Genomic DNA, 27,938 nt, shown 5'->3' with positions numbered 1-27,938 from the left:
ATCCATTGAAGATTTCTATAGAGTAACATTTTTAATATTTCCAGAAATATTATTATGCTCAATGCCCGATAAATTTTTATATCCTTTAAATCATATTTAAGGTGGCAGCAGGGGGTCATAATGGTTACATATATTGAAATATATAAAATTATTCCAGAATTCATAAATCTTTATCGCAAACGCATAACGCATCCTACATAAACTAAATATAAACCAAAGATTAAATCAACTCTCTTTCTCTTTGCTAGTTCTTGTAGACATAGCGTTTCTAGTGGGCCATGGCTGAGGCTGTCAAGTTCAATATCGTAGTTCCAAGTTTCAGTAGTTCAAAATGCATTTCGGGTTCAGTAGTTCAGTTCAAAATCTGCTTAACCTATATCGTATGAACTGTCAAATGAATATAAAATATTTAAATGGAATTTTTCTCTACCACTTATTTATAGTGTTGTGAATTTCAAAATAAGAATGGAATATAAGATAAAGCAAGGTTTATTGGTGTCATTTATCGTTATGGTTACCTAGCTTCTTAGCTAGGTCACGTTTCATAAAATCGATAAGAATTGTAATACATAAATACGTAGGTACATAATCTAAAATTGATTAGAGATAATGGAATTATAGACTCACTATGAAATTCAACCGATTGACCTTTTCAGTCTAACTCATCTATATCGATTTCAAATGGAGCCCAGAAGAAAATTCACACTTCAAGATATTCACAAATTCAGTTTAGGTAGTTTTTATTGCCTGGTAAATCCACGCTGCAACGAAGAGTTTCAAACATTCCTAAAGAATACCAGAAGAACCTCCCATATGCCTACATTACAATTATTCAATAAAGCCAGGAATTCAAATGAGTATAAAGAAGAGGAATTCAATGATTTGTTAGATGGGGTTGATGAGTTTAATGTTCACGAATTGTATAAACAAAGTACTGATGAACAGAAGTTAAAGAATATTGCTGTGCAGTGTAGTACTATATTAGACAAGAATGTTTATAATCCATTCATTACATTCTTGAAAAACATGAGGCAGTGATCCAAAAAAGAAATAGTTTTGGACTGTGGTGTTTAGTGCAATATCTTTTATGGAACATTAAAAAACAAGGACAATTAAATTATTATCATCTAGTTTGAATCATCACTTGGATATAAGCAGTTCATTAAATACTGAAATAAATTTGTTCCTTGAAGATGTGAATTATTCACATGATTGTTAACTTTGTATAGTTTATGATGCATATGATACATATATTTTTTATAGTATTGATAACGTCCATTTTCCCAGAATGTAGTGAATAAATATTGAATTTATTTTCCTTTTTGATCTTTTTCAGAAGCCATATTTTGTTTATGGAGAGTGGAAATCCTCAATGGTATGAATATTAGTCCTGTTGCCATGTACACTGATTTTGAAACAAACTACTGATTTTTTTAATACCCACCATTTGAGAAAAAAGTGGGGAGCTTTTTCTGAGTATCTCAACAGCACAAGTCACACAAATGTAGCAAAACTATATGAAAAATTTCCAACTGGACTGACTTTTTTATTTTGCAAAATCATTTGAGAAACTAGAAAAATTTCAATGTCACAAGTTAGTACACGATTAGCACAATTTTTTCCATATGTTTTTGTTAAGAAAAAACATAAGAGCTGGGCTAGCTTTCTTTTCAATTTCGCGATTTACCAGAAAATTCGACAAATTTTCGAGAAATTATTCACTGCACAAATCAGCACAACAAAAAACAAAAGTGCTTGGCTTTTTTCTTCATTTTCGATTATCTAGGAAATGAGAGGAAATTTAGTGAAAATTCGAACGGCACAACTCAGTACATGTATAGCACAATCTGTTTCATGCATAAAAATCCATTTTTTCTAAAAGTGCTGGGCTGACCCATTCCATACATTTTGTGGAATATCTTGAGAAGCGTATATGGAATTGTAAAAAAATCCCCACAGCACAAACCTAGCACAATTGAGCACAGCAAAAATATTTTCGAAAACAGGAAAGTGTTGGGCCAACTTTACGCACATTCATTTCAAGCCCACTGCTATACCATCATTTAAGAGGGGTTATAGTGGTCAGTTCAAAAAGAGAAAATAAATATCTTACGTCAGAAACCCCTAATTTATTTGCGATTTTCATTATTATTCAATTCAATCAGTTCGTCATCTCGGAAAGTCAGAAATTTTTTTAATCGTCAAACGAAAAAAAAAATAAAAATGTATTCATGATGAACAAATATTCATTCATATTATTAACTTTCCGAGGTGCAATTATCTCTTCAATGAATTTTCAAATAAAGAAATTTCTCGAAAAGTCTCGCCATTGGCTACCATTCGTACCCTGGTGAAATTGGAAAAAGACGTTCGTTACGTGCTGCCATCTTTTCTACGGAGGCATTACGGAGGAATTACGGAGGCATATTTATTTTCCTTCAATTGTTCCATATCTAATGTGATAGCAAGAATACATGCATAGATAAATTTTTCTTTATGGATATAATATTATTTGAGTACCTATAATTGACTATCTATTATAGTTCTAACTCCAAATAAGTAAGTCAAATTGCACGATACTCATGATAGAGTATCAGCTTGAATTTAGAAAGAAATGGTTTTTCTTATACAACAATAGTTAAAAGTGTATATTTTTTAATAACATATCCGCTTCTTTAATCCTTCAAATTATCTATGAAATCAGTGAAATCGCCTTCGTCTCCAACTCTAGAAGTTGAATAAGGAGAAATTGTAAGAGTATGTAGCTCAGAAAAAAAGTTTAATTCAATAACCTTATTTATTTAAAAGATTCTAAAATTAATGAATAAATAACTATAAGCCCCACAAAATCTGTAGAAAATCAGTCTTCGATCTACATTCAATAATTTATACATAAATTCATTTCGAGTCAATAAATAATTTAGAATTGGGGATGGGGACCTTACACTTATACCTATTATAATATTGTTCCATATAAAAGTATGAAAAGTGTTCCTAAAAATTAATATTTCGGTATCAATAAATTATTTCGTTCCTAAAATAATGATGATAATTGAGAAATATTGAAGACTAGTTCGTCACATCGCCAGAAAAGATGAAAAATTGAATCTAGGAAAAAAGGTGAGATCAGCAGTTGAAGTCGTCTCCAGCTGGTTCTTCTTCAGTTTCGAAATCTTCGTCGGCGGTTGCTTCTTGATATTGTTGATATTCTGATACCAAATCGTTCATGTTGGATTCAGCTTCAGTAAATTCCATTTCGTCCATACCTTCTCCAGTATACCAATGCAAGAAAGCCTTCCTCCTGAACATGGCAGCAAACTGTTCAGAGATTCTCTTGAACAGTTCTTGGATGGCAGTGGTATTTCCTATGAATGTAGACGACATCTTCAAACCAACTGGTGGAATATCACAAACGGCTGTTTTGACGTTGTTCGGAATCCATTCGACGAAGTAACTGCTATTCTTGTTCTGTACAGCAAGCATTTGCTCATCAACCTCTTTCATGGACATCCTTCCTCTGAAGACAGCAGCGACGGTCAAATATCTTCCATGTCTTGGATCGCAAGCGGCCATCATGTTTCTAGCATCGAACATTTGTTGAGTGAGTTCTGGTACTGTAAGAGCTCTGTACTGTTGATTGCCACGGGAGGTTAACGGGGCAAAGCCTGGCATGAAGAAATGAAGTCGAGGGAAGGGAACCATGTTGACAGCCAGTTTTCTAAGATCGGCGTTGAGTTGACCAGGAAACCTGAGACAAGTCGTGACACCAGACATTGTTAAAGACACCAAATGGTTGAGATCGCCATAACTTGGATTCGGAACTTTGAGAGTTCTGAAACATATGTCATACAGAGCTTCGTTGTCGATACAGTAAGTTTCATCCGTATTTTCTACAAGTTGGTGAACGGAAAGGGTAGCATTGTATGGCTCTACAACAGTGTCGGATACTTTGGGGCTAGGCATAACACTGTAGGTGTTCATAATTCTGTCAGGATATTCTTCTCTGATTTTGGATATTAAGAGGGTGCCCATGCCAGATCCGGTACCACCTCCTAGTGAATGGGTGAGTTGAAATCCTTGCAAACAGTCGCAGTTTTCCGCTTCTTTTCTAACTACATCCAGGACAGCATCTACCAATTCTGCACCTTCTGTATAATGCCCCTTAGCCCAGTTGTTGCCAGCGCCTGATTGTCCGAAAACGAAATTGTCTGGTCGGAAAAGTCTTCCATATATGCCTGATCGTACGGAGTCCATTGTTCCTGGTTCCAAATCCAGAAGGATGGCTCTTGGGACGTATTTTCCTCCATTGCTACGGGTTGCAACTGAAAAAAAAATAAGGGCATTAATTACAATTTTCTATTCGAATAGATCAATTATTCGATAGCTGATAATCAATTAGAATTCATTTTTTTTTTTTGAGAAATATACAAGGTTTCTGGATTTAACACTGACAACATTCAGGACGTGATATCAGAGACCTTCTTAACTTCCAAAAAATGGGTAGGAATTCACGAAGACTCCTTAAGTCCGAGAATTGTCGCCAATGAATCATTGAAGATTGAAACATAAGTTACTAAACTCTACCTTATTTTTGCGGATCTTTTTTGGAAATATATGCATTAGGTACGTGTTACCTATATTCTACGTATGTGGAAGAAATAGTTAGTTTATCCAAATCCTGAGAATTATCGAATTTTGAAGAGGTAATTTTTACCGAAAACATGTTTAACCTATTTAAGTAATACAAAATAACTGTGAAGGATTTTATTTTTCAATATAAAATATTTTTTCTTTCAATATATCAACGCATCATTGAGTATGACTTCATGACCCTCATTATGAAATAGTACCTACTTTAGTGATCTTATAATTTTCATTTTAAATTTCTATCGTAAACTATATGTATTTCCAAATAAACGATAAAAGTTTGCTAGTTTCATTTGAATGTTGAGATGATGAGATTTTTGGGAATTTCATTTTTTGATAATGATTTTTTTGATAATAATTGATAATATCAAATAAGAAAACTTTCTGACGCCTATACAGCTGAAAAAGCTGGAAAACAAGTTTCCGGTGAATATCTTCTATATGGAACAATTTAGGGGTATGGAATTTGGCAGATTGTTGTAGTGTTTATCATCAGTATATCAATTTTTGGCACTTTTTGTAATTTCGATGTTATATCATTAGTCATAACCAAGAAGTGACAAAAGTAAGTCTTACAATATTTTTTATCAGAAAATTGTGACGCTTCAACAGTTTTCCAATTGAAAAATTGACTTCAGAAGAGGACTTCAACATATAACTTTTTCAGTTCTGACTTACCCTCCTGAAGTTGTTATATTGTTCAAGAAAAAATCAGATAGTATTTAGTTAAAAAAATGATTAAAAATATATGTTCTATGACTTATTGGACAGAAGCTTTCTTGGCATTAGTTAATATGAAAATATTCAGAAGCAGCCTGCTTCAAAGGCGATGACTTGGGGTGTAAGAAGCTTATAACAAAAAATTTTTATGAAAAACCCCTCTTGACTTTCCTTGAAGAACACTGAAATCTTTATTATCAATTCAGAAACAACCCGTATAGGCGTGAGAATTTTTCTATTTGATTTCATTATAAAAAATGAAATCCAGAAAAAATCTCATTATCTTAACATTCAAATGGAATTAGTAAACTAATGAGGGAGGTCATGAAGGCAGACTCAGTGATGCTTATATTAAGAAAAACAATTTAAAAATAAATTCCTCTCTTCACTCTTCACCGTTATTTTATAGGTAAAACATGTTTTCGGTAAAAATTGCCACTTCACAATTCCATAATTTTAGGATTTGAATAAACTACCTATCTTTTTCTTTTACATACGAACGAAGAATATCCTACGTAACACGTAATGGATATCTTTCTAAAACAGATTCGCAAAAATACGGTGGAGTTTAGTAACCTATGTTTCGGTGATTCATTGGCGACAATTCTCGGGCTTCAAGAGTCTTCGTGAATACCTACCCATTTACCGCTTCCTGTTTAATTTTGGAAGTCGGCCTAATGCGTTTCTTGAATTACATTATTACAGTCACAAGAATATAATAGTTCCTCGACGTTAATATGTCTTTGTATTGTTGTCAAGGACAAGAAATACTTTTTCCACTTTGGCAATTCATAATAAATTGATAAAACAGTTGATTGTATCCATATAATAATACCTTAGCTAAGAGAAAACAATAAATGAAATGTTTTGAACGGATCAGGAACCATCGAAAAATCGAACCAAAACAGGCATTATATTCATTATCTTTCAATTCTTTTCCCACAAAGTTTTCGAAAAAAATATGAGAAATTTCGAGTTTGCCCTTCTTAGGATAGGTATACCTACCAAGTGTCTGAGAAATATTGGATTTGAAGGTATACTTCGATAGGTATTCTTTAGTATCTATATTCACCTGTAGCTTCATTGTAGTAAACATTTATCCTTTCTAATTGTAAACTGCTGTCTCCTGTGTAGATTCCACTGGGGTCGATACCATGCTCTTCAGAAATGACTTCCCAAAACTGAAAACAAAAAAAAATTTGAAGCATTCAACTATCAAGCCTAATGGCTACATTTTTATCATTTCTTTCAAGATATACAGGTTGTTTCTGAATTGATGCGAAAGATTTCAATGGGTGATTCTTTAGCAAAATTAAGGAGGGCCTTCATATCACTATTTGTTCAACACCATTTTCCTTCCAAGTTACAGCCCGTTTAAATTTATTTACTTAATTAGTTTTAGTTCTTCAGAGATTAAAGAATAACACAGAGAAAATCAGGACAATAAAACTATTTGTCATATGACAGCAGCTTACTTACTGTGAATTTATGGGAAAAGAGTCTGAGCAGTATTTAATTTTTTTGTGATCAAACTGAGAACTTCATGATGAAAAGTCATAAAAAAGTTGCAAATTGAGTCTGTCCTTTCAAATCAATTTTTCAAATAGGAGAATATAGGTGCATTAAAAAGTTCTGATGTAAAATATTATAGGGTTTTTATTTTTCAGCCCCTTGTGATTACATTGTAGGGTTACAAAAACACTAAAAAACTACCATTTTATAAGCATCAGTTATCTGCCAAATTTCATTCTTCTGAATTTTTCCAAAGCGGAAATAGGCATTAAAAAAAATTTTTTACCTAATTTTAAAGGGCTGTCACTTGAAGGGAAAAGTGTGTTGAACAAGAAGTTATATAAAAAATCACCCTTAATTTTTGCTAAAGAATCACCCTTTGAAATATTTCGCGTCAATTCAGAAACACCCTGTATAGATAGGTAATGAAAAATGAAATATTGTGACAGAAAAAAAACTTTTTGGGACTCGATATATATATATAGGTTTATAACAAAAGTAATTTTCTAGGATGTCAATATTTTATTCTTTCATCATTAGTAACATCTAATTAGCACCATTGAATGCTAGGATATGTAGATTCTCAAGAAATAAAAAATAGTCGGAAAAATATTTTATCTCACAAAATAGGCTATTTGAAATAGTTGGGAAGTGCCGATCTTCCAGATAAAAAGACGTTCATTTTCAATTATTTTCGGGATAATAGATAAAAAATTTAAGTATTAACGTTGTTGTTGCAAAAAGTGTCTTATTGAAAGCGAAAAAACTTCAGATTATGCCACAGAAAATTTTGGTACGAAAAAAGAAAATTAAAAAGATTTGATTTGATAATGAATTGGAAGAATTTTTGTCTAATCATCTATATGTAGTTTCTCTAAATTTATCTATATATGTATTTTGTGTAGTTATCTACCAGAAATGGAAAATTCATTTTACACAGGTAGGTACCTACATGAAATATTCTGCAGCCCTGTTAAAACTGCTTTTATCAATGTATGATCAAATTTTTATTCTTTTTTGGTCGAATTTGAACTTTTCCATTTGAGACTGTTGGAAACAGAAAACATTTAAGTTTTGCATGCCAAAATATATTTGTCTACTACTTCAAGAGCTATTATAGACCCTTTTTGCGTTTTTTGCTTTAAAATCAACTCGGAGATGTTTCTGATGCCTTTATGCTCATTCAACTTATCTAGAAGATTAACTTCAACTAGTGAGCAAACTAACAGAACATATTCTTAATTGAGGCGGTAATTGCGTTTATTCTGAATTTCTACTGATGAAAATTAGTCCGGAGTTGAATTTCATAATGACTCATTAAGAGTTTGTTGAACCTTAGACCAATGGAGTTTCTTAAAGGAACGTCTCAAATATAGACTGCTATTCGAAGAAGACGTAAGGATGAGAAAATTGAGAGGAATTGTCTGAGTCTGACTTTATTTCTGTCTGCGTTGGACTACCGTATGTTAGAGATCAGTCTTGTATTTCATTATTTTTGGCTTACCATTTCAAATATGTGGATTTGATCAAGGAAAGAATAACGTTTATAATGATTGTAATATAGGTATATATAGATTTTCGAAAAATAAAATTTTCTTATGGTTTCCCATTCAATACTGCAGAAAAAAGTCCCTTGCAAAATTTCGGTACAGTTGATACTTTTCTCGGAATCAATGAAAACTTACAAGCAGTATACGAAGGTCTATGAGGCAGAGAGTTGATGCATGAATTATATTTTAGCGGGAGGTAGTCATTCTATGGAACACTAACTTATACGATGAAATTGAATGAACAGTGATCATATAAGATTGTAAGTTTTTATTTATTCCGAGAAAAGTATCGACTGTATCGAAATTTCGTAAGAGACTTTTTTCTCAAGAATTGAATGGAAAACCATAAGAGAATTTTGTTTTTCAAAAATCTATCCCACGAAAACAATTTTTGAAGGAACATCATATAAGGGGTTGTTATTTTCAACCATTAATAGTAAAGTTATGAAATCTGAAAAAATTGTGTGAGTAACATCTACTTAGTGCTTCATATTAAGTTTAGTTTTATGACTCAGTGTTTTTTAGAACACGTAAAAAAAATTAAGAGCTGTCAACTCGTCATCGCCTTCCAAAGGCTGTATCTTGGAAGGTAGGTAGATTTAGAAGAAAATTTATAGGAACTACCCCTGCTTCTTTTCATCGAGGAATCATCTCTCTAAGTCCTTCGCATTTATTTACAGATAGCCTGTATATATAATACCTATTCGAATAATAATATCTCACCATTTAATGGATTCTGAGAAATTGAATACAATACATATGTACCTATACATATTCGAATGCATATGCTCGTTATAATGCTGATAACAGCGATTGATTGTGAGCAGAATGTGGAATTATCTTCTAACCGAAAATTTCAGAAATTCTTCAAATAATAAACAAGAATACGAATTTGCAGGTTTTTCTTTTATTCATAATTTCCCATCATAAAGTACTTCAGCTGGCTAGTATAAGTGATGAATGATGCCTATATATTATTACTTTTTATTCAATTTAAACCCAACAGTATAATGTATATGAATGACCCAAATTTCAGGACGATTATTAGACACAGAAATGATCGTACGGAAAATCAATAAACAGTGTCATCAATTCACGGACATGTCCTAGGGCAATGACTCCGAAAGGCTCATCGATTTTGTTATACATTTCATGAAATATGTAAGAGAATGTACCTACAATAATTTTCTGATCTTATGCTATGATAAGATCGAGGGTGAACGACTGACATGTATCACTTTATCGGGGAAAATGGCTATGAAATATATATTTACTTATTCATGAGGCGATTGTTGAAATTGTAGGGTGAACAATGTAAAAGTCAATTCATTTACCATTCTGTATCAAATAATATGAAGGATTCTTGGTTAGGGTGAGCATTTTGTCAGAATCTCGAGTAATTACATGTCACTTTTGAAACTATTCTTTCAAGAAAATACTACAGAACAAAAATAAAATAATTTTAGATCAATCAACATTACTTTTCACCGTCGAAAAGTGGGTTGTTATACTATTCTGCAGAAATCAACAAAAATATCTTGAATTTCATCTCCAATAAGAAAACCATCATGAAAGAGAATTGATAAAATTTGGGTAGTTAAGAGGAGTTTATACCACGAGACTTTCTCCCCATCCGTATAAGCCGTAAGGGGGAAAGACTACCAAAATGTGGGGTGTTGGTGTTGCCAGAACACTCGAACCATCGGTAGAAGTTGCGAATATTACAATAGTTTCCACTTTCGTTGAAAAAAGGGCAGCACTTCAAGAACGTCTTTTTTCAGTATCAGCAGGTTTCGAATTGTAGTGAATGGCGAGACTTTTCGAGAAATTTTTTCATAAGGATATTCCCTGAAAAAATTGATTCACCTCGGAAAGTGAATAACATGAATGAATATTTGTTTTTCACTGGAAAATTTTTTCCATTTTTTTTCCATTTGACGAATAAAAAAATATCTGGCTTTCCAAACTGACGAGCTGAGCGAATTGACTTTTAATGAAAACCCCATATAAACCAGTTGTTTAATTTAATTTACAGCGAAGAAACACTACACTACAGATTGTAAAGCATAAAGTGCTGCAAGACTATCTATAAAAACAATTTCACAAATTTGTTACTCAACAAAAAAAAAGATTGTAATCATCATGGAAATAGTATTGTTAAAAGTACACAATCAATTTTTGGAAAGTACTCGCGTAAATGATTAGATATTTTGATTATTTATCTAATCTGGAAGTATCCAATAAATATATAATAGCAATGAGTTTTACTGACGTGGAATTACAGATGAGGATACTGAGGATACATATATTCATTTAAGGATTTATTGGTAATTAAAATTTTTTTTCGCATGAAATAATATAAAAAAAACTTATTCGGCTAAGAACGTGATGATCATCATAAATAATTAAGGATATCTCATTGAACACGAAAAAAACATGTATGCAAAACCTCAAATGCAAAGAATTGAAACTGCACTTTTATCACAATCAGCAAACATCATATTATTTTGATAAAATTAATACTGTACCAAATCATCTGACTGTACCTACTTATGAATACGAATTCACGGCAGAAATTGCCAGTGAAAGAAAGACTAACTAAACTCCTTCTCAAGCAGGCAAATATTTCGATGTTATTCATCCTTATTTAATCAGAATTTTGAAGAGCACAATATAAAAATATTCTACAGTTATCTCAATTGTACCTGAAGACAGCTTGTGAGTAATTGCCGTTGTAATAGAATGAACTAAAATTACTAAAATAGCTCAATAAGTGCTGCATACATGAATAAGTGCTGAGCAGTAATTTTTTTCAGAAAATTATTGAGTAAAATTTATTACAGTTCAGAATGTAGCTAGTGCTCCACTGTCTCAGTATCTACCTTATTCCTGCGTTATTCCTTATTTTTGAATGAATAAATGAATGAAATGATGAATTCATGTAAGTAATCTCAAAATGATTGAATTAATTTTCACCCCAAAAAGGCTGAAATAACATCCTTCATATTCCTTGGAATAACGTGCAACAATTTTCCTTGATCGTTGTTATTTCAGCCTTTTTGGGGTGAAAATTAATTTAATCATTTTGAGATTACTTACATGAATTCATCATTTCATTCATTTATTCATTCAAAGATATCTGATTTAGATACTACACAAAATTATATATGAATTCGAACTAGATAGCTCTGCAGAGTAATAAAAAGATAAAATTGCTGCTTATTTTCTATTTCAAAGAGATTCTGGAGATGCGGCCAACTCATTAGCCTCATTTGATGCAGGTACATTTCATATATGAATCTGAATAGGTACATCATCAGTTACCATATGAGCCACCCTCGTCAAACAAACAATAACAATCAACGATACAAATGTACACGGACCACTGGATCTATTTTATGCATAAACCATCAGACCATAACTGATAATATTTTTCGGTGATCACAGTCTGTTACAATCTGTTTTTGTTCATTCGTAAGTTTGGTTAATATGGTTTTTCGCTCGATGTTTAGGTGACAAGTCAGTCGAGACGAATTTTGTTATGATATCACTTGAGCATGACTTGAGCGTCCGACCAATTGAAAACTTGGTATTGAATGTTAGGTATTCAGTGAATCGAGTGGATCATTGCCCTGGACCTGGAGGATGTTGAAGATTCCGCTGAAGCGATGTTTCACATCCAAATACACTCACGGTATCAATAAACAAAATTAAATGATAACGGTCAGTATGCTTGATGCCCTGATGATTCATATGACGCTTCAAACTGGGTGATAAAAGATTCACGTCGTAATAAAACGTAAAGGCTCTATTATTTTGTGTTGTGAACACAATGAAGTAACTTAAAAAATTAGTGCCAAGAGGCATCTTGAGAATTGTCGTAATTTTTTATTTTTTTTGGTGCACTCAAACTGACGAATAGAAAACACCGCGAAGCAACCATATTGTTGACATGGTTTATCATAGAAATCCGCTCCTCATCTGTTTTCTACGTGGCTAGAAAGTTCCAAGTTTAAGCGCAACTTCAACCTTCCAAATTCAGGGATCATTCTTTTTCATTGCATCGAATGCTTATGGCATGCGAATGGACATAGTCCATACCTACACTCATACTCTTTTATACACTGCTGATCAATTGATAGAGATCCACCAAGCTTCCTTCAATTTATTTTAGGAATACATCGCTCCGTTTTTTCCCTGTTGGTATCAACTTTCTTATTTTGAATGGAACACCCTGTATATTATTGCATTTTTGAATTCCTTGTCAAACTTTAAGGTAACTTTGGTATGACAACTATGGTCCTATATAGAACCGATTCTGAGATATTCGACTTTTTCCTAAAATTTTGACAACTGTATAGGTGCTCACTAAAATAGCTGACACTAGTTCTCTAATGAATGTATAAAAATCAAATTTTGCCCAGCTCTTGTCAACATATTGGATCAAACGGTTAATCCCTATTTTTAGCAATCTGATATACAGGGTCTTCAAAAATTAAAATTAAAAATTCAAATAGAAGTTCAATCGAAATTTGATTTTCTCAAAGGGCAACCTATATTTTTTTCCTGTTCATCATGTAGAGCAGATTAGAATGAGCAAAAAATGTGTGAATAGTTTGAGAAATATGGACTTGCATTTTCCCGTAAGAACCAACACTTTAACTTGGACACCCTGTACAATATTATATAAGACGGTATACATATACATATATCAATTAATATTATTTCATATATATTCATAGGTTGTGAATGAACAGGATGACAAAGAATTTCCTTCAATTGTGATATTGCAAGATGATTTTTGTTGCAGAATTCATTATTCTTATTCATTAATTCCTTTATGAGATATCCATCCCCTGCCACTGCATCAGACGCATTTCATCTTTGGTCATAACCTCAAACTTTCGTAGTATATTGTGGAATGTGTCAAAATTCCGAGTGTTTTATAAAAGTGAATGGAGTAACTGTTCTCAACTCTTTTCAATTTTCATGAATTGAAAAGTATGGTGAAGTAATTATTACATGATGAATGTTTGCCATCGCTTATTTCAGACACCCCAATTAAGTTGTTCAGATTATGGAGAACAATTTAATTGAACAATCTTTCGTAGTTCCTTTACAATATAATCACTACAAATTAAATTAGGCGATACCTAAAAAGAATAGGTCGCTCGAATTCCTACTCCTAATGATAACTTTGAGATTTAACTGGAAATCGACAACTTACTATCAGCAGCTGTCATTTTGAAATAATTTGAAAGGAAAGGAGAAATTTAATTATGTGGTTATTTGTTTTGGGATTGGAAGTTGCTTAAAATTATGAACAAAAATTTTATCTTTGAAATTTTAGTAGTGGAATTAATGTCTGTGAATTAAATATCAATAAATAAGTTAACGGCATGCAGACAATTATTGAATTCTGAAAAAGCCCGGAGGTGTACTTTTTCAGAATTCAATAATTGTCTGCATGCCGTTGATTTATTTATTGATAAAAATTTTATCGTTACCTCAATTTCAAATATTCATTTGAAATGATCAAAAACTTCAAAGTCGTTTAATTAAGTCCTTGGAAATTTTGATAGTTTGACGATATTAACAAATATATAAATGAGCTCTGAAGAATCTTCAGATTTCCGATCTCAAGTATCCCCATCAGATGGAACATATGTTGTTGTGCCGTCTGAAGATTAATTTTTGGCACACACATAAAAAGACGGAAAAAACAAAAATATAAATAATTACGTATCTATAGTATATCCAAATCCAAGAGGCCAGCGGTAAACATTGCACCATGCAATGATCACGCGTCAAGAATGTGATAACGCAGAGGTGTACTAATAAATTTTATTCCGAGAGCGTTATATTTTAAAACTTTTTATGTGTTCCAGTTCCGGTGAAAAATATGTACCTATGCTTATCTACGAGTCTCAGTAATGAACAATTAATCTAAAGTTCCCACTTTAATACATACTATGTATATAAATGTGTTACAATATTTTTTGTAAAAGTGACTAGTCCGTAGTGTCGTCAGAAGATGCAGAACTTTCTTCTAAGTTGACGATGACTGGTGTTATATCATCCATAATATTATCCAATTTCCACATGTTCACCTCAACTTTTTGTTTGACATGTTCCACACACTTTCTCCATCTTTCGGAAGTAACCCGTGAGAGAGCCTCTTGAAAAAGATTTTGGACGTCAGTCATTTTAAATGTGGTGTTTTTATCTGCCACAAAATTCTTGACATCGGCCCAAATCAATTCAATAGGGTTCAGTTCGCAGTGGTAGGGCGGTAATCTAAGAACGGTAATATTTTGGGCCTTTGCAGTTTCATCCCCGATGTATTTTTCAAACTTTTCTTTGTTCTGCCTGACTATCTTCAACAATTGCGCTTTTATGAGGTCAGGGGTGAAATCAATATTTTTTTCCCTCAACCATTGTTGGATATCACTCTTTCTGAATAGTGAGTTAGGAATTTTTTCCATTTTCCTTGAATGGTAAGGAGCATTATCTAAAACTACTACAGAATTTTCCTCCAATTTAGGAAGTATACCCTCAAACCACTTTTCGAAGGACTGACCATCCATTTCTTCATGGTAGTCACCAGTTTTTTTGGATTGGAAAGTCCAGAGTCCTCCAGTTAAAAAACCAGTGTCACTGCCAATATGACATACTATAATTCTCTGCCCTTTGCCTGGAAAAATATATTCACTACATTTGAAAAAGAATGTTGAAATTGTTCTTCACCAAAAAGGTACTTACATCAAGTTTCACAAAACTTTGATTGCTCGATCAACAATTTGGCATTCGATTTCCCGAAGGAAATCATTGAAACTTTCATATTTCCGAATATATTGGAGGAGTAGCAGTTGAGAATCATTAAATGGGCGTGAATAGATAATTATTTGGTGCAAGAATGATATTCCGAATGCTTATGACCAACTTATCGACTGAAAACTAATTGACGTTCATCCGTCAATCCATCGTTGATTCTCTGATCAAGCTTTATGAAACCGAGGTTCAAACGAGGGTTAAACTCAAAATTCAAGACCTTACCAGACGGATTTTTCAATCCAGTAGATAGTCCAGCAAGTAACGCTTGCCGAGAAGATGTAACCGTTTCATCGGTCCACACTTTGGATTTAGTATGACCGGCATTTACCCAAGTTTCATCCAAGTAGTAAATCTTCCTGTTTTCATCACGGAAGGCCCTAATTTTCGTGAGATACTTTCTTCTCCAACATTTAATGTCGTCACGATCCATTAAAAAACTGTTGCGTTGGCGACGTCCATATTTGAAATTAAGTTTTTTCAATATAATAGAGAAGGTACTCTTCTTAAAATTTGGCAAATTCGAGTCTTCATTAACTATTTTTAATACTTTCTCTATAGTCGGGTGTTCATTTCTGAAGAAAAACTCGTGAACTTTTCGCCGTATTACATTTTTATCGAAATCTGATAAGGACTCCCATTTGGTGGTCCGATTTTGATTTGTTGCCGGCTGTGATAGAACACCGGAATTTATGTATTCAGAAATAATTCTCCTTACACTTCGAGCTCCAATGCCAAGTCTCTCAGCAACTCGGAGTTCTACGTCCTTTAAACACATTCCTGCATTTTGAATCATCTCAATTTTATAAGTATTCAAAATAATTTCTTTTATCTCGGCACTGAAGTGTCGTTTCAGACGTCTCTTTTTTGGAGGACTTAAGTCAACACGCGATTCCTCAGCAGTATCAGTACTTGACATTATCTTAAATGCTTGTAACTTGAATAACTTGCTACAACTGTAAACCAATTTACGAAAGACAAAACAATGAATGACCTCTGCAGTTCTGCACAACAATTCGCATACAAAATGAATCAAACGTAATGCGGTTCTGCGGAGAGTGGTTCTTACTTTCGCCTGCACACATGGCGTTCCTAAAGCTTTGACCAATAAGAGGATATCCTCAAATAAGATCACGCGTTCGTCAGTTTGTTTACGCTGGCCTCTCGGATTTGGATAGACTATACGTCTTTTTATTCTCTTGGGACTCCCTCCGATTATGAGTCATCTTTCTCGTTTTTTCGAAAGGACGGAAATATACGCGCAGACATTTGGTACATATTTAGAGTATTCCAAGCAACGTTGGGGAAGGAGGCAGATGAGACTCATTTGTCAAACTATTTATATTTATCTTGCGTTCTTTCTGAATATTCCAGGGTCTACCCGTATCTCCAGCGGAAGCCAGGATGAGTCAAGAACTACAAGTTGGATAGGCTTTCCGCTGTTACTGAAATGGAGTGGAAATTTCTTATCTTCCGATGGAAAATCCGAAAATTGTTGAGGTAGCAACAAGGAGCTATGAGCAAGGATTGACCAGCTCCCCCCAGAGTCGGGGCTGGGAATTTAATCTAATAATTATATTCGATATACATAATTGAAATTTAAAATTTTTTTGAAATAAATCTTTGTTTCCTGTTCTGAAATGATTAAAACGTATAGTTGAATGAATGAACCTAACCTGACTTTTTTGCGCCCTTATTCGAAGAAACGAGAGCGCTATCATTTTTCCCAAACAATTGTGTTGGACTGGCTTAGGATACAGAGAAGATTAGTTGGAGTGGACGCATTCAGAAGAATAAAAATACAAAATTTTTCATCTAGGTACATCAATACATTTACGAATGTCTTGTTTATGCATATAAAAATTACGGGATCTTCCAAAATATAGAAACACTCACAATACACTCGATAAAAAGAACATTGTATAGTAGAGTCTAAAATGGAAAAAACAATTGGTCAACGTTCTCTCAGTTAATATGTTCAAAAAAATCGTCAAGGAATATTTAATCAGTAAAGACCGTAAATATATAAAGAACTGCCTAGAAAGAAAATAAAGGCCGTTTTTGGTATAATTGAACGGAGATACACGTGGTAATTTTATTATTGGTATTATATATACTTACTTGATATTAGTGTTATGGCCATATATGGAACTTTTGGTTAATATTTGTTTTTTACGCATGTAGTACCTAATGCTTAAATTTTTTGTTCACGCGCAAAAATTTTCCCTGTGGAATATTTTTGTTTATTCATCCTGAAAGGTTCTTCATGTATAGAATGTACATTATGTTCACAGGACACAGAATGGATATTATGTGGAGGATAAAAGACATTATTATTAATGAAATATTGTGACATCATGGGTTTTGTAGAGTGCATTAGTTTCTGTCCAGTGATTTGAAAATTTAATCTTCTGACAGTAATTTTTGGAATAATTGTATTGTGTCTTGACGAAAAACGGTATTTTATAATTATTATTCAAAATTTGATAGTTCTGGCTAGATTTTTTTTTATTATTATAAAATTGTTGAATATTCGTGTTATATTTTTAATGGAGAATGGTATAATATCATTAAAAATGTGTATCAAATGATTTAATTTATTTTCTATACAGGATAGGCTTTCGGAAACGACAGAAACGAGATAACAGACAGATGAGTTCATTTCGAAAAAATTATGGAACACATCAATTTTTGATTTCAGAGTGATAACTTTCAAGATCAAATTAAGAACCATATCTCTCCAACCCCAAGTGTTACAACATCAACCCTTAAATAATAGGAAGATGTGATAAGTGATACCTCATTTGAAAAGCCTTCCTATATATCGAGTTCACCCTAATTAATTTTTTCTTCATTTTATCCATTCGTTTTCGAAATATTCACATTTTTGAACTACACCTGTTCTACTGTCAAGCATGTTGTCTGAATCAATCGAATTTTTATTCATTTATTCTGTTGTGATGTCTGATATATTGGAGTTGACGATTTTCAACCGCAAATAATATAAATTGTAAATAATAAAATTGTGAAAATTCGATTTATTCTCACAGCATGCTCAGCAGAATGAACACTACTGGACAAAATTTGAATGAATATTTCGAAAACGAAGGGATTAAATTGAAAATATTAAATATGCTGAACTTAGGATAGGAAGGCTTTTCAAATGGGCTGTCGCTTACCCCACTTCTTTCTATTCAAAAATTAAGGGTTTAAGGGATATGATTATGAATTTGATCTTCAAAGTTGTTACTCTTAAATTAAAAGTCAATATGTCCAAGCATTTTTTCTGTTATCTCGTCTGTTATGTTTTCCAAAAGCCCACTCTGTATATTCTAACAATGATGTCAGATGGTTATCATCCTGAAATTGTGATATTCTAATATGAAGTCTCTGACTTGTGGAATATACTATGTACTTTATAAAGAAGCATCAATAAATTATCACTATCTCTTCAGATATTGCCCTTCTGGTTATCGATGAATCACGATTTGACAAATCACCGACACACTTCTGTAGCAGAGAAATCGAAAATTGTATCACAAATTGGATCTCTCAAAAGACGAGGCTTTTTTGCGAAATAGAATTCGAAAATTGCCTGATAGTGGTAATAAGGTGTAGCCACTGTAGCCAGCAATGGATAATACTTTGAATGATTTTAATTTGATCATTCTGTTCTGAAATAAATTCGTTCTCAGCCATAAAAAACGGATCTAGCCAATTCGTATTCCCAATATTGAATTGATGAATCCGATACTTGATGAAAATCCATAATTGAACTTAAAACAGATCATACCATTTTCACAAAATGAGTTTTAAAACCACGACACGTGTCTCTTCGCTATCACAATAGCATGTTCAGGTGGGTGAAGATATCAGTTTACTGTTTTAAGTTTGTTTTCCCAATAATCAATTTGGAATTAGTAGCTGCCTGATAGTGGTAATAAGGTGTAGCCACTGTAGCCAGCAATGGATAATACTTTGAATGATTTTAATTTGATCATTCTGTTCTGAAATAAATTCGTTCTCAGCCATAAAAAACAGATCTAGCCAATTCGTATTCCCAATATTGAATTGATGAAGCCGATACTTGATGAAAATCCATAATTGAACTTAAAACAGATTATACCATTTTCACGAAATGAGTTTTTAAACCACGACACGTGTTTCTTCGCTATCACAATAGCATGTTCAGGTGGGCGAAGATATCAGTTTACTGTTTTAAGTTTGTATTCCCAATAATCAATTTGAAATGGGTAAAATTGAACTATTTCCAAGATTTTGGAGTAGAAATTAACTTTTTTTTCGTACCTTGAAATCCACATGTTAATCATAATAGCGTTTGTCTATGGTTCCATAGTGTTTCACTTGATTCACTAGCTGATTTTTTTTATTTTTTGTTTATTTAACATGCTAAAATTCAATATAGATTTTTTCGGATGTCCAATTGAAAATGTATCATTTCATATATCTTATACATATTTCTAATTCAAGACATCAAGACTAGTACTGGAGTTCTTGTTAAAAGGATTTAGTAGGTCATGTCAAACTTAGAATAATACCGATAGAATCGGTATAGGCAACAACCGTTCTTTGTTGCAAAGAAAATTTTCGACAACATGAATGAAGATTCAAAAATTCTTAAGAATAAATAGAAACAGTAGCCACTGGAAATATATAAGGTTGAAAAACTTTCTTAACTGATTTATATGCATTTCTTCTTGACTTTTTCTATAGTGATGGTATTATTCCTGTGTAAATAAAGTATTATGTTTTTTGTTTGATTGTAAATATATAAAAACTAAAAACTCCCTTGCAAATTCCAAAATTATAAGTCAACGTCGAGTTGAAAATTTTTTATAATCACCCTCTCGTTGAATCAGTAGCTAGAATTCGAACGAATGCAAATCCTGCTCCAATTAAACTAAATTAATCGGTTCAATTTATGCAGTTCATATCTTCATTCCATGCTGGAATCAACCACATTCTACTGGCAATAACCCATAATCAGAAAGACTACCCACATCCACAATCTCTAGCTGCAAGTACCTCCAATTATAATATTCTACCCTCATCATAAAAATATATCAATCATTACGTTCTCGGACATGACATTTATTCAAACGTTATCTGTTGATAAAGAGCTCTGTTGAGCAAACAACGGGGATAAAAAGATTCTTCTGATTATTTTTAGATACAGAATTCATCGAGGTGAAATTATACGAGCGATATTAAAATTACAATTATCTTCAATGTGCAATATGTAGTCCGTTATTATCATTTTCCATAATTCCTTCATGAGGTTCACTGCACGGCTGTCCTCAATTTTGCGAATGAATGATATATGAGACCTCCAGGAATCCACAAATGACTTCTTTTATGGTAGAGATTGTTGTGCCAGATAGAATAGTATCAATAGATATACTTTTTTATAAATGAATTTAATGATCGTAGAATTGGATAGTAGATTGATTCCTTTGTCGTTTTTTAGATCGTCGGCGTCGTTCTTTCATTCTCAGTCATTAGAAAATAAATAATGGATCCTTCTAGCAAAAAGATCAAAATGGTTGAAGGTATTAATATGAATTAGGTATATAAAGTGTGATTTCACAAACTGAAATTGGTTTGATTGTTAAATTCCTCGGGTATAAGAAAATATATATTTTCTCCTTAATTAGGAAAATTTTATGCTTTTAACGATCACTGGTATCCCAAAAATTTAATTTTTTATAGGATACTTTCAAGTGTGATTCCCCAAAACTAGGAAAATTGCCTCAATTTTCTACAAGAGAAAATTTAGAAGACAGACCAAAATTTCATTTCCATGCAACCTTCCACTATCAAGATCGTCATTGCCAGCAACCTTTAGAAAAAAATAGCCTCAATTCATGCATGATTCAGTTTATAATACCAGTTAAAATAATAAAGCCTTAAACGAAGCGGTCTTCAATTAGATTGATGCAAATCTTCGCTTTAAGGCAAATCCATTTGAAATTACGACTAGAAAGGACTATATGCGTAGTGAATTCTTCTTATTCATTGCAATCCATATTTGGTCGCAATTCTAAAAGTCGTTTCTGGAGATATTGAGGGGAAAACTATATTGTGGTGAATTGTTTGCTGGAGTAGCATTATATGACATCCACAATATTTAAATGACCTAATTCATGTTTCCTTTAGACAGATTCATAATATGTAGTTTTTTCTAGCAGGCAAAAAGTTTGGCATTCTCTAAATGGAATGGAAAATAAAGCCATCAGTACTGTTCGTTATTTGAAGATCAGAATCCTGTATTGTACATGGTGGGCAAGATTGGTGATACCTGAACTACAACTTTTTAACCCAACGAGATAGAAGAAAATGAATGTACCATTCATGTTGTCTTTTTTCGAGAAACTGATAATGCCATCAATTGCATTACTCATCTTCTTTTGTTTTCGAGTTATAGGCCAAAATTGAAATTTGGGCGATTTCAACTTTGATCATTATCTCCTTTCCTGTTTGTGCTAGGGTGTTGAAATGAAAACATTATACAGACACTTTTTTGATAGCAATCCAGTGGCGTACTATGCTTTTTTCCAACGGGTATATTTGCGGAGCTACAACATGAAGTTGTGTTTTTTCTTATGGAAACAGTCGTTTAAAATGACCTAGAAAGAATCTGCATTTTTTTTCCCGTTTCAGAAATATATCATACATCATACATCGCCCTCAGATTCGTTCAGATATTATGAAAAATATAGTTTATATGTGAATTTCAAATGATTGAGTATTAAGTAGGCTGAATCACGCAAAAATATTTCTCTACGCATGGTCTGATTATTATTCAGCTTTTGAATACTTGATTCAATCCTCCATGGTTTGATCTCGGTTTAGAACAACTATCAGTTATTAGAATTCGAAGTCATTATTGGCGGCATTGTGGAAATATTCGAAAATTACGAGATTTGTGATTTCTTGAAAAATAAATCTATAATTCAGCTTCCATAATACTCTTAATTTTAAATTCAACATAAATACCAACTGTATTTTTTATAATATCTGAACGAATCTGAGGGCGATGTAGATATATATGATATATTTCTGAAACGGAAAAAAAAATGGCGATTCTTTCTAGATTATTTTTAACCACTGTTTCCATAAGAAAAAACACAACTTTATGTTGTAGCTCAGCAAATATACCTGTTGGAAAAAATCATAGTACGCCACTGGATTGCTATCAAAAAATTGTCTGTATAATATTTTCATTTCAACAACCTAGCTCAAACAGGAACTGAAATAATGATCAAAAATGAAATCGCCCAAATTTCAATTTTGGCCCATAACTCGAAAACAAAAGAAGATGGAGGAATGCATTTGATGGCGTTATTAGTTTCTCGAAAAACGATGACATGAATGGTACATTCATTTTCCTCTATCTCATTGTATTAAAAAGTTGTAGTTCAGGTATCACCAATTTTGCCCACCCTGTACAGCATATTACTCTTTTTTTTCCATGGAAAACAAATAAGTTAGGAAATCGATTGTATACTGCTCATTACAATTTATGTATTGTTTCAGTTTCGCTTCCAATTCAATGGGAAGTTTTAATTGGAGGGAAAATTAGAATGAATAACTTATATTTGAAATTTCCATTCATTTCCTCGTCTTTTGTTGACGTTTGCAGATGATAAATTTTGTGCACGTTAATTTTGTTCTTTTCGATTGAAGACGAAATCTACAAAGCGGCCTTTCTTATCGGGTAGAGAATTCTTATGCATTATATACAAAACAATCAAACCCAGTATGAAATTTGGCGTAACACGCAAATGTTACTCATGCAATTGTAATGGTGATGACTAAGTATAAGGAGTTTATTTTCTGATTAGGGTTTCTGTGAAAGCGAGTCCAATTTTTTTCGTTTATTTGCTAGGGAATTATGACTAATTTATTGAGAGCACGATCCTATGAATTACTCGAAAAATTGTGTTAGTTCCCACTCACAAATGTGTTTGATTTTTGAATTGTTATCTCGAATCAACGATATCCACCAACATTTCTACCTTTATTTATGTTCTTCGGTTGGAGTTCATTAAATAAATTTTAAGATATGCATATAGAAAATTGTAGTAGTAATTATTTCCACGAGTTGACTGAATCTCATTTGCCTTGGATACTTCTGCAAATTTCACTGATAACATTATCGATACATTTCTTTCGATGACCACTTCCTTCTATTCATTTTACGCTTTCATGGCTAGCTTGAATATTTGACTAAATTTCAATCCTTACTATTATTCCAAATATCAACGACTAAAGCGATGAGAATATAATTAGAAAAAATTGTCGAATTTTATTCGAAATGAAACAGATACCAAATAGTCAGATTTTGTCTAGGATGAAAAGAAAATCTTTATAGATCTATATTGAATGACAATGGTAATAACTTGCTTATTCAAACTCTGTGGATGAAATATTTCAAACAATATCACAGACATAGTTCATTACTTCAATGGTTAGAGTAGTTGAAATAATTTTTCATTGGGAAAAATTTTGAGTACCAAAATACTAAGGAAAATATTTCGAAGACCTTTCAACAACAAGATAATCTACCAGAAGAGCATTGGTATCATCAGTTCGTATGGCCATACATATTTTTCAATCTCAGATAATTTATTAAATCTAACATAAATAAGGATTACTTTTTTTTATCTCAATAGAAGATCACAAATTTAATTTTAGACTAATTAAATTTTAATATTTTATCGAAACATTAATTTACTTGAGTTTGTATATGCAGGTTGTAAATGTGATTTCTGATTCTAATTATTTTTTTAGGTGACTGTTATCAGGGGGTGCTCCACATTATGGGTGTCGTCAAGTAGGCTCCGAAATTTTGAATTTCAATATTCTGTGTCTCAACGTAGCCCTAACGTGACTCCACATTTTCACAGACTGAAAATTTTCGGTACCTATGAAAACTTCCTAAGAAAAACCCCTAGCAGATTCTCGTTTCAATCAAATTTGAAAGAGATAACTACATACGAAGCTGAACTTTCAAGCAATGAGTATTTAGTTCCAAAACTTCAAAGCCTGATAATTTGATGATGACCTTTGAATGTTTTATAAAAAAAAGTTGGAATATATCATAGAGAGTACCTACATTACTCTAGGTACGACTTTTGCATTTTCGCAGATTTGTTCAGCATGCCAGCATTAGCGAATATATTAGACGGATATACTATTTCATGTCTCTTTATGCTGATATTTGACTTAGCTTCATAATCAAATATTCCACTAAACCCTTTTGGTAACACGAAGATGAAAAATTTTCAAGAAAATCCAGTAAATCAAAATGAAGCGATTGCACATAATAAAATGTTATGGAGCTTCAAAAAAGCGATTGAGGAAAAAACTTGCAAAATTCACTGCACCCTCACAGTCGCTTAAAAGTTCACAAAACCGAGATCAGATATCCGAGAATCAATTTACAATTTTCTGAGAAGACATCAATCACAAAGTTGAACAGCACATTTCAAATATCAAATATGTTACCTTTTGGTATCACGAAGATGAAAATTTCAATACAAATATTGCTTTTTATGTGACTCCAAGTAGGTATATCAGACGAATATGAGTGAAGCCGTGCAACGTAAAATGGGATCAGTAAAAAACTAATACATCATAATATTCCATAATAAATCTGTTTAATTGGCGCTGGATCCAATATCGTGAGAGAATGAGGTGACTAGACCAATTAATTAAATGAATAAGCACCTCATACTTGGACTGTATCCATGGTGTGCGTTTGTGTTGCATTTGCACTAGAAGAGAATTGGTTCATAAAAATGGTCAATTAATGGACGACTTCCAGTTTCACCTTGGCTAAGTCTCAGCAGTGCACAAAATTCGGAATTTTATCTTTCGCCAACGAACTACAACATTTTTATTGATATTGACAGTGATTAGCTAAAATTAATTCATCTCATACCTACTATAATTACTACAATCAGAATTTGTAAAATACTAACTTGAATGCCAAAGAAATATAACTGTTTTTTTACGATGAAATGATTGAGACGCAGACGGTGGGAATTTACACTATAAAAATGTAAGTGTGTTTTCAGGTGAAATAGATTAATGATATATGAATCAATTGGTCAAAGCATTACTTAATAATATAAATGTGGCAATATACAGGATGAGTCAATGACTAGTAGAAATATTTTAACAGTAGATTCTTGAGATGCTATACCATTTATTCCGATTCGTCTCGGTTTAAAAGATACAGACTGTTAAAATATCATAAAAAAATGTTATTTTTAGTTCTATCTGACAAACAGTTTTATCGAATGGAATGAATTTCGGAATATGGTTTTTCATTCATTTGATGTTTCTTTTTCGAACACAATGATATCAGTCATCAGTTTCCAGTTTTCTCATTATGACCATTACGTACCATAAAAATACAAAAAATTCAAAAAACCCAACTCTCGAAATTGAGTTGGACGCTATTTGAACGTTTTGTAAAATAAAAGTATTCTCCATATTTTCTCGTATAATGCGCCGTTTTCGAGTAATTTATTGATGTTCAAAAATTAAAAAGTATCTGTGAAATAAAAATTGGGTACTTTGGCTGAATACAACTTTGTTTAAAAGATCCACAAAGTGTAGTGTCACAAATTTAGCTAGTTATTCAGAAGGTAATTTTGTTGTTCCAGGGGTGGCACAGCTCACTATGAAATGTTGAAATGGATGTATCTTTTATCAGAAAAAATGGTATAGGAAAAAAGTATTCCCTTTGCCCTCAAAAATCTACTGTTAAAATGCTTGTACGAGTCAAAGACTGTCTATGTCATTTTCTTCTAAATTCCCGTAAATATATTTTTGTGCATTGCTAGACGCTAGGTTTTTCCATAAAAACACTCGCAACGTCAACAAAAAATTTTGTTACGTTCTTCAAATTTTCAAAAATGTTTCTTAAATAAGATACTTAAATAATTATCTAACTATGTTTAGCAGCAGAAGGCTAACGAAATAGATTAGAAAATATCCCAAAACTGTTCTAAGGGTACCTCAAATTAATTGTTCGTTTCGTCTTCAGACGTAGAATTTTCAACAGTGTGTACCAATTTATTGAAATAAATCGATTCGATCATTATAATTCATATATTTTCATTGAAATCATATTAATTAATCCAGATCACATCACTTCTTACACTATTAGGTACAGTTGATATCCACTTTATATCAGGTGTGCACTTTTAAAAATATGTTTGTTAAATAATCCCATTGAGTGATAAAATCAAACTACTCAACCTTTTCATCTGTTTAATTTCGGAGTTTACTCGAGGAAGCCAGTTTGGTTGAGTAAATCAGTTAAGATCGCGATAAATATTCTCATTAAAAATTGCATTCGAAAAAAAATAAGAATTTCAAGAAATTTTGTCAGATTACGCTGCATTATTTTGAACTATGTTTTTTCACCTCTTGAGTTCATTTAAATGATCACGAATTCCATTGTAAACAGTTGAATCGTTGGTTTTTCATGGAACCTTTAAGTGCAGTTTTCTATACCTATTTTCCTCCCTTTTAGGAACCAAAAGTCAATGACTAGTCGAAGGTTATTCAAGTTTTGAAAATGATTGCAGAATTCGAATCTCCTGATTGAGGATGTTTTTTGGGAATGAACGTGTTCCAAAAACTATACAGACGATGCAATAACAATGCCTACTTGTAGGTGAGTACACAAAAAAAATGGATTAGCACTGCAGTATTTCCGATTTTGAAAAATTTCACCTCCGAATTAGTTACAAGATCTCAAAGTACCCCAAAAATAAAAAAAAGATGATGTGATAGCTTTTCATGGGGAAGATAAGAAAGTTCTTCTGAAATGCCAGGGGTGATGAAAAATTCACCCTCACAGATGAGTTTTTATGCTATTTTTTTTGAGAGCAAAGACTAGAGAATATTTCAACTGAAATTCCAGGGAAAGTGTAAATTTTCCACCTACCTTTGCTCCAACTTGGTTTCCACACTGACCGGCTTGAAGATGTACGATTTCCCTCATAGTGTAATGTTGCGGTTTTGGATCCAAAGATAGGAAGAGATGGTGAATACCGAGCTGTCAGGATGGCTACTGTCAGTCACAAGCACCAAGCTACCAGCACCAAACCGTTTGCCGGATTCCCTTTCCTTCCACCACTATCTCACGGGTTGAACGCCAGACACTACGTTTACGAACTCCTTATTCACCTTTCAACGGCGAGTATGAATCAATATGATATCATAACCAAAGCATCCAGTGAAGTGGGAAGCCTAAAAAATTGCCTAAGTTTGACAAGCTATAACTTTACTTTGATGATGCTGGATTTTCACCCCGAGATGCAAAGTACTGTCCTTATTCTTTATGCCACTGACACAAGGTATTCTTTTAAATTCCTTCTTGCTGTAAAGCCAAAAAGTTCCGTTTTTTCGTTAAGAATTTGGGAGTAGAGAAGGAGGTTATTTTTGATGCTGGGTAGATTGCCGGACATCTTTGCCATTTTTCGAATACTCTGCGTTGCTATTGAAATATATCCATTTTATGCATTCATCTTTTTTCTTTAATTCTAGCTATAACTTCATTTCTTCCCCACGATCCATTATCTTCAGGTAACTGGCGCACGGTATTTCTGTTTTAAGCTCTTTTTGTTGTACAGG

At 32.7% G+C, this 27,938-nt stretch overlaps 1 protein-coding gene and 1 long non-coding RNA gene across 3 annotated transcripts; one reads left to right on the top strand and one right to left on the bottom strand.

The window, feature by feature from the left end:
- Nucleotides 1–318: 318 nt before the first annotated feature.
- LOC123306643 lies at nucleotides 319–16,649 on the top strand. 2 transcript variants are annotated; one of them, XR_006536936.1, is made up of 3 exons: nucleotides 356–577; nucleotides 657–1,375; nucleotides 16,635–16,649. It is a non-coding gene; the product is annotated as an uncharacterized LOC123306643 (long non-coding RNA). The 2 variants fall into 2 exon arrangements; XR_006536935.1 differs by lacking the exon at nucleotides 16,635–16,649 and having other exon boundaries at nucleotides 319–577; nucleotides 657–1,314.
- On the bottom strand, nucleotides 2,763–27,419 carry LOC123306642 (tubulin beta chain). The gene is made up of 3 exons (XM_044888740.1): nucleotides 27,250–27,419; nucleotides 6,440–6,548; nucleotides 2,763–4,322 (listed from the first exon to the last, which is right to left on the bottom strand). Exons 1-3 carry the CDS (start codon nucleotides 27,304–27,306, stop codon nucleotides 3,127–3,129), a joined length of 1,362 nt encoding a protein of 453 aa, XP_044744675.1. The 5' UTR covers nucleotides 27,307–27,419; the 3' UTR covers nucleotides 2,763–3,126.
- Between the last annotated feature and the right edge of the window lie 519 nt (nucleotides 27,420–27,938).

The sequence above is a fragment of the Coccinella septempunctata genome, chromosome 2 (assembly GCF_907165205.1).
Source record: "Coccinella septempunctata chromosome 2, icCocSept1.1, whole genome shotgun sequence".
Classification (NCBI taxonomy): domain Eukaryota; kingdom Metazoa; phylum Arthropoda; class Insecta; order Coleoptera; family Coccinellidae; genus Coccinella; species Coccinella septempunctata.
Note: the sequence above shows the minus strand (reverse complement) of the source record. Positions and strands in the feature narration are given on the sequence as shown.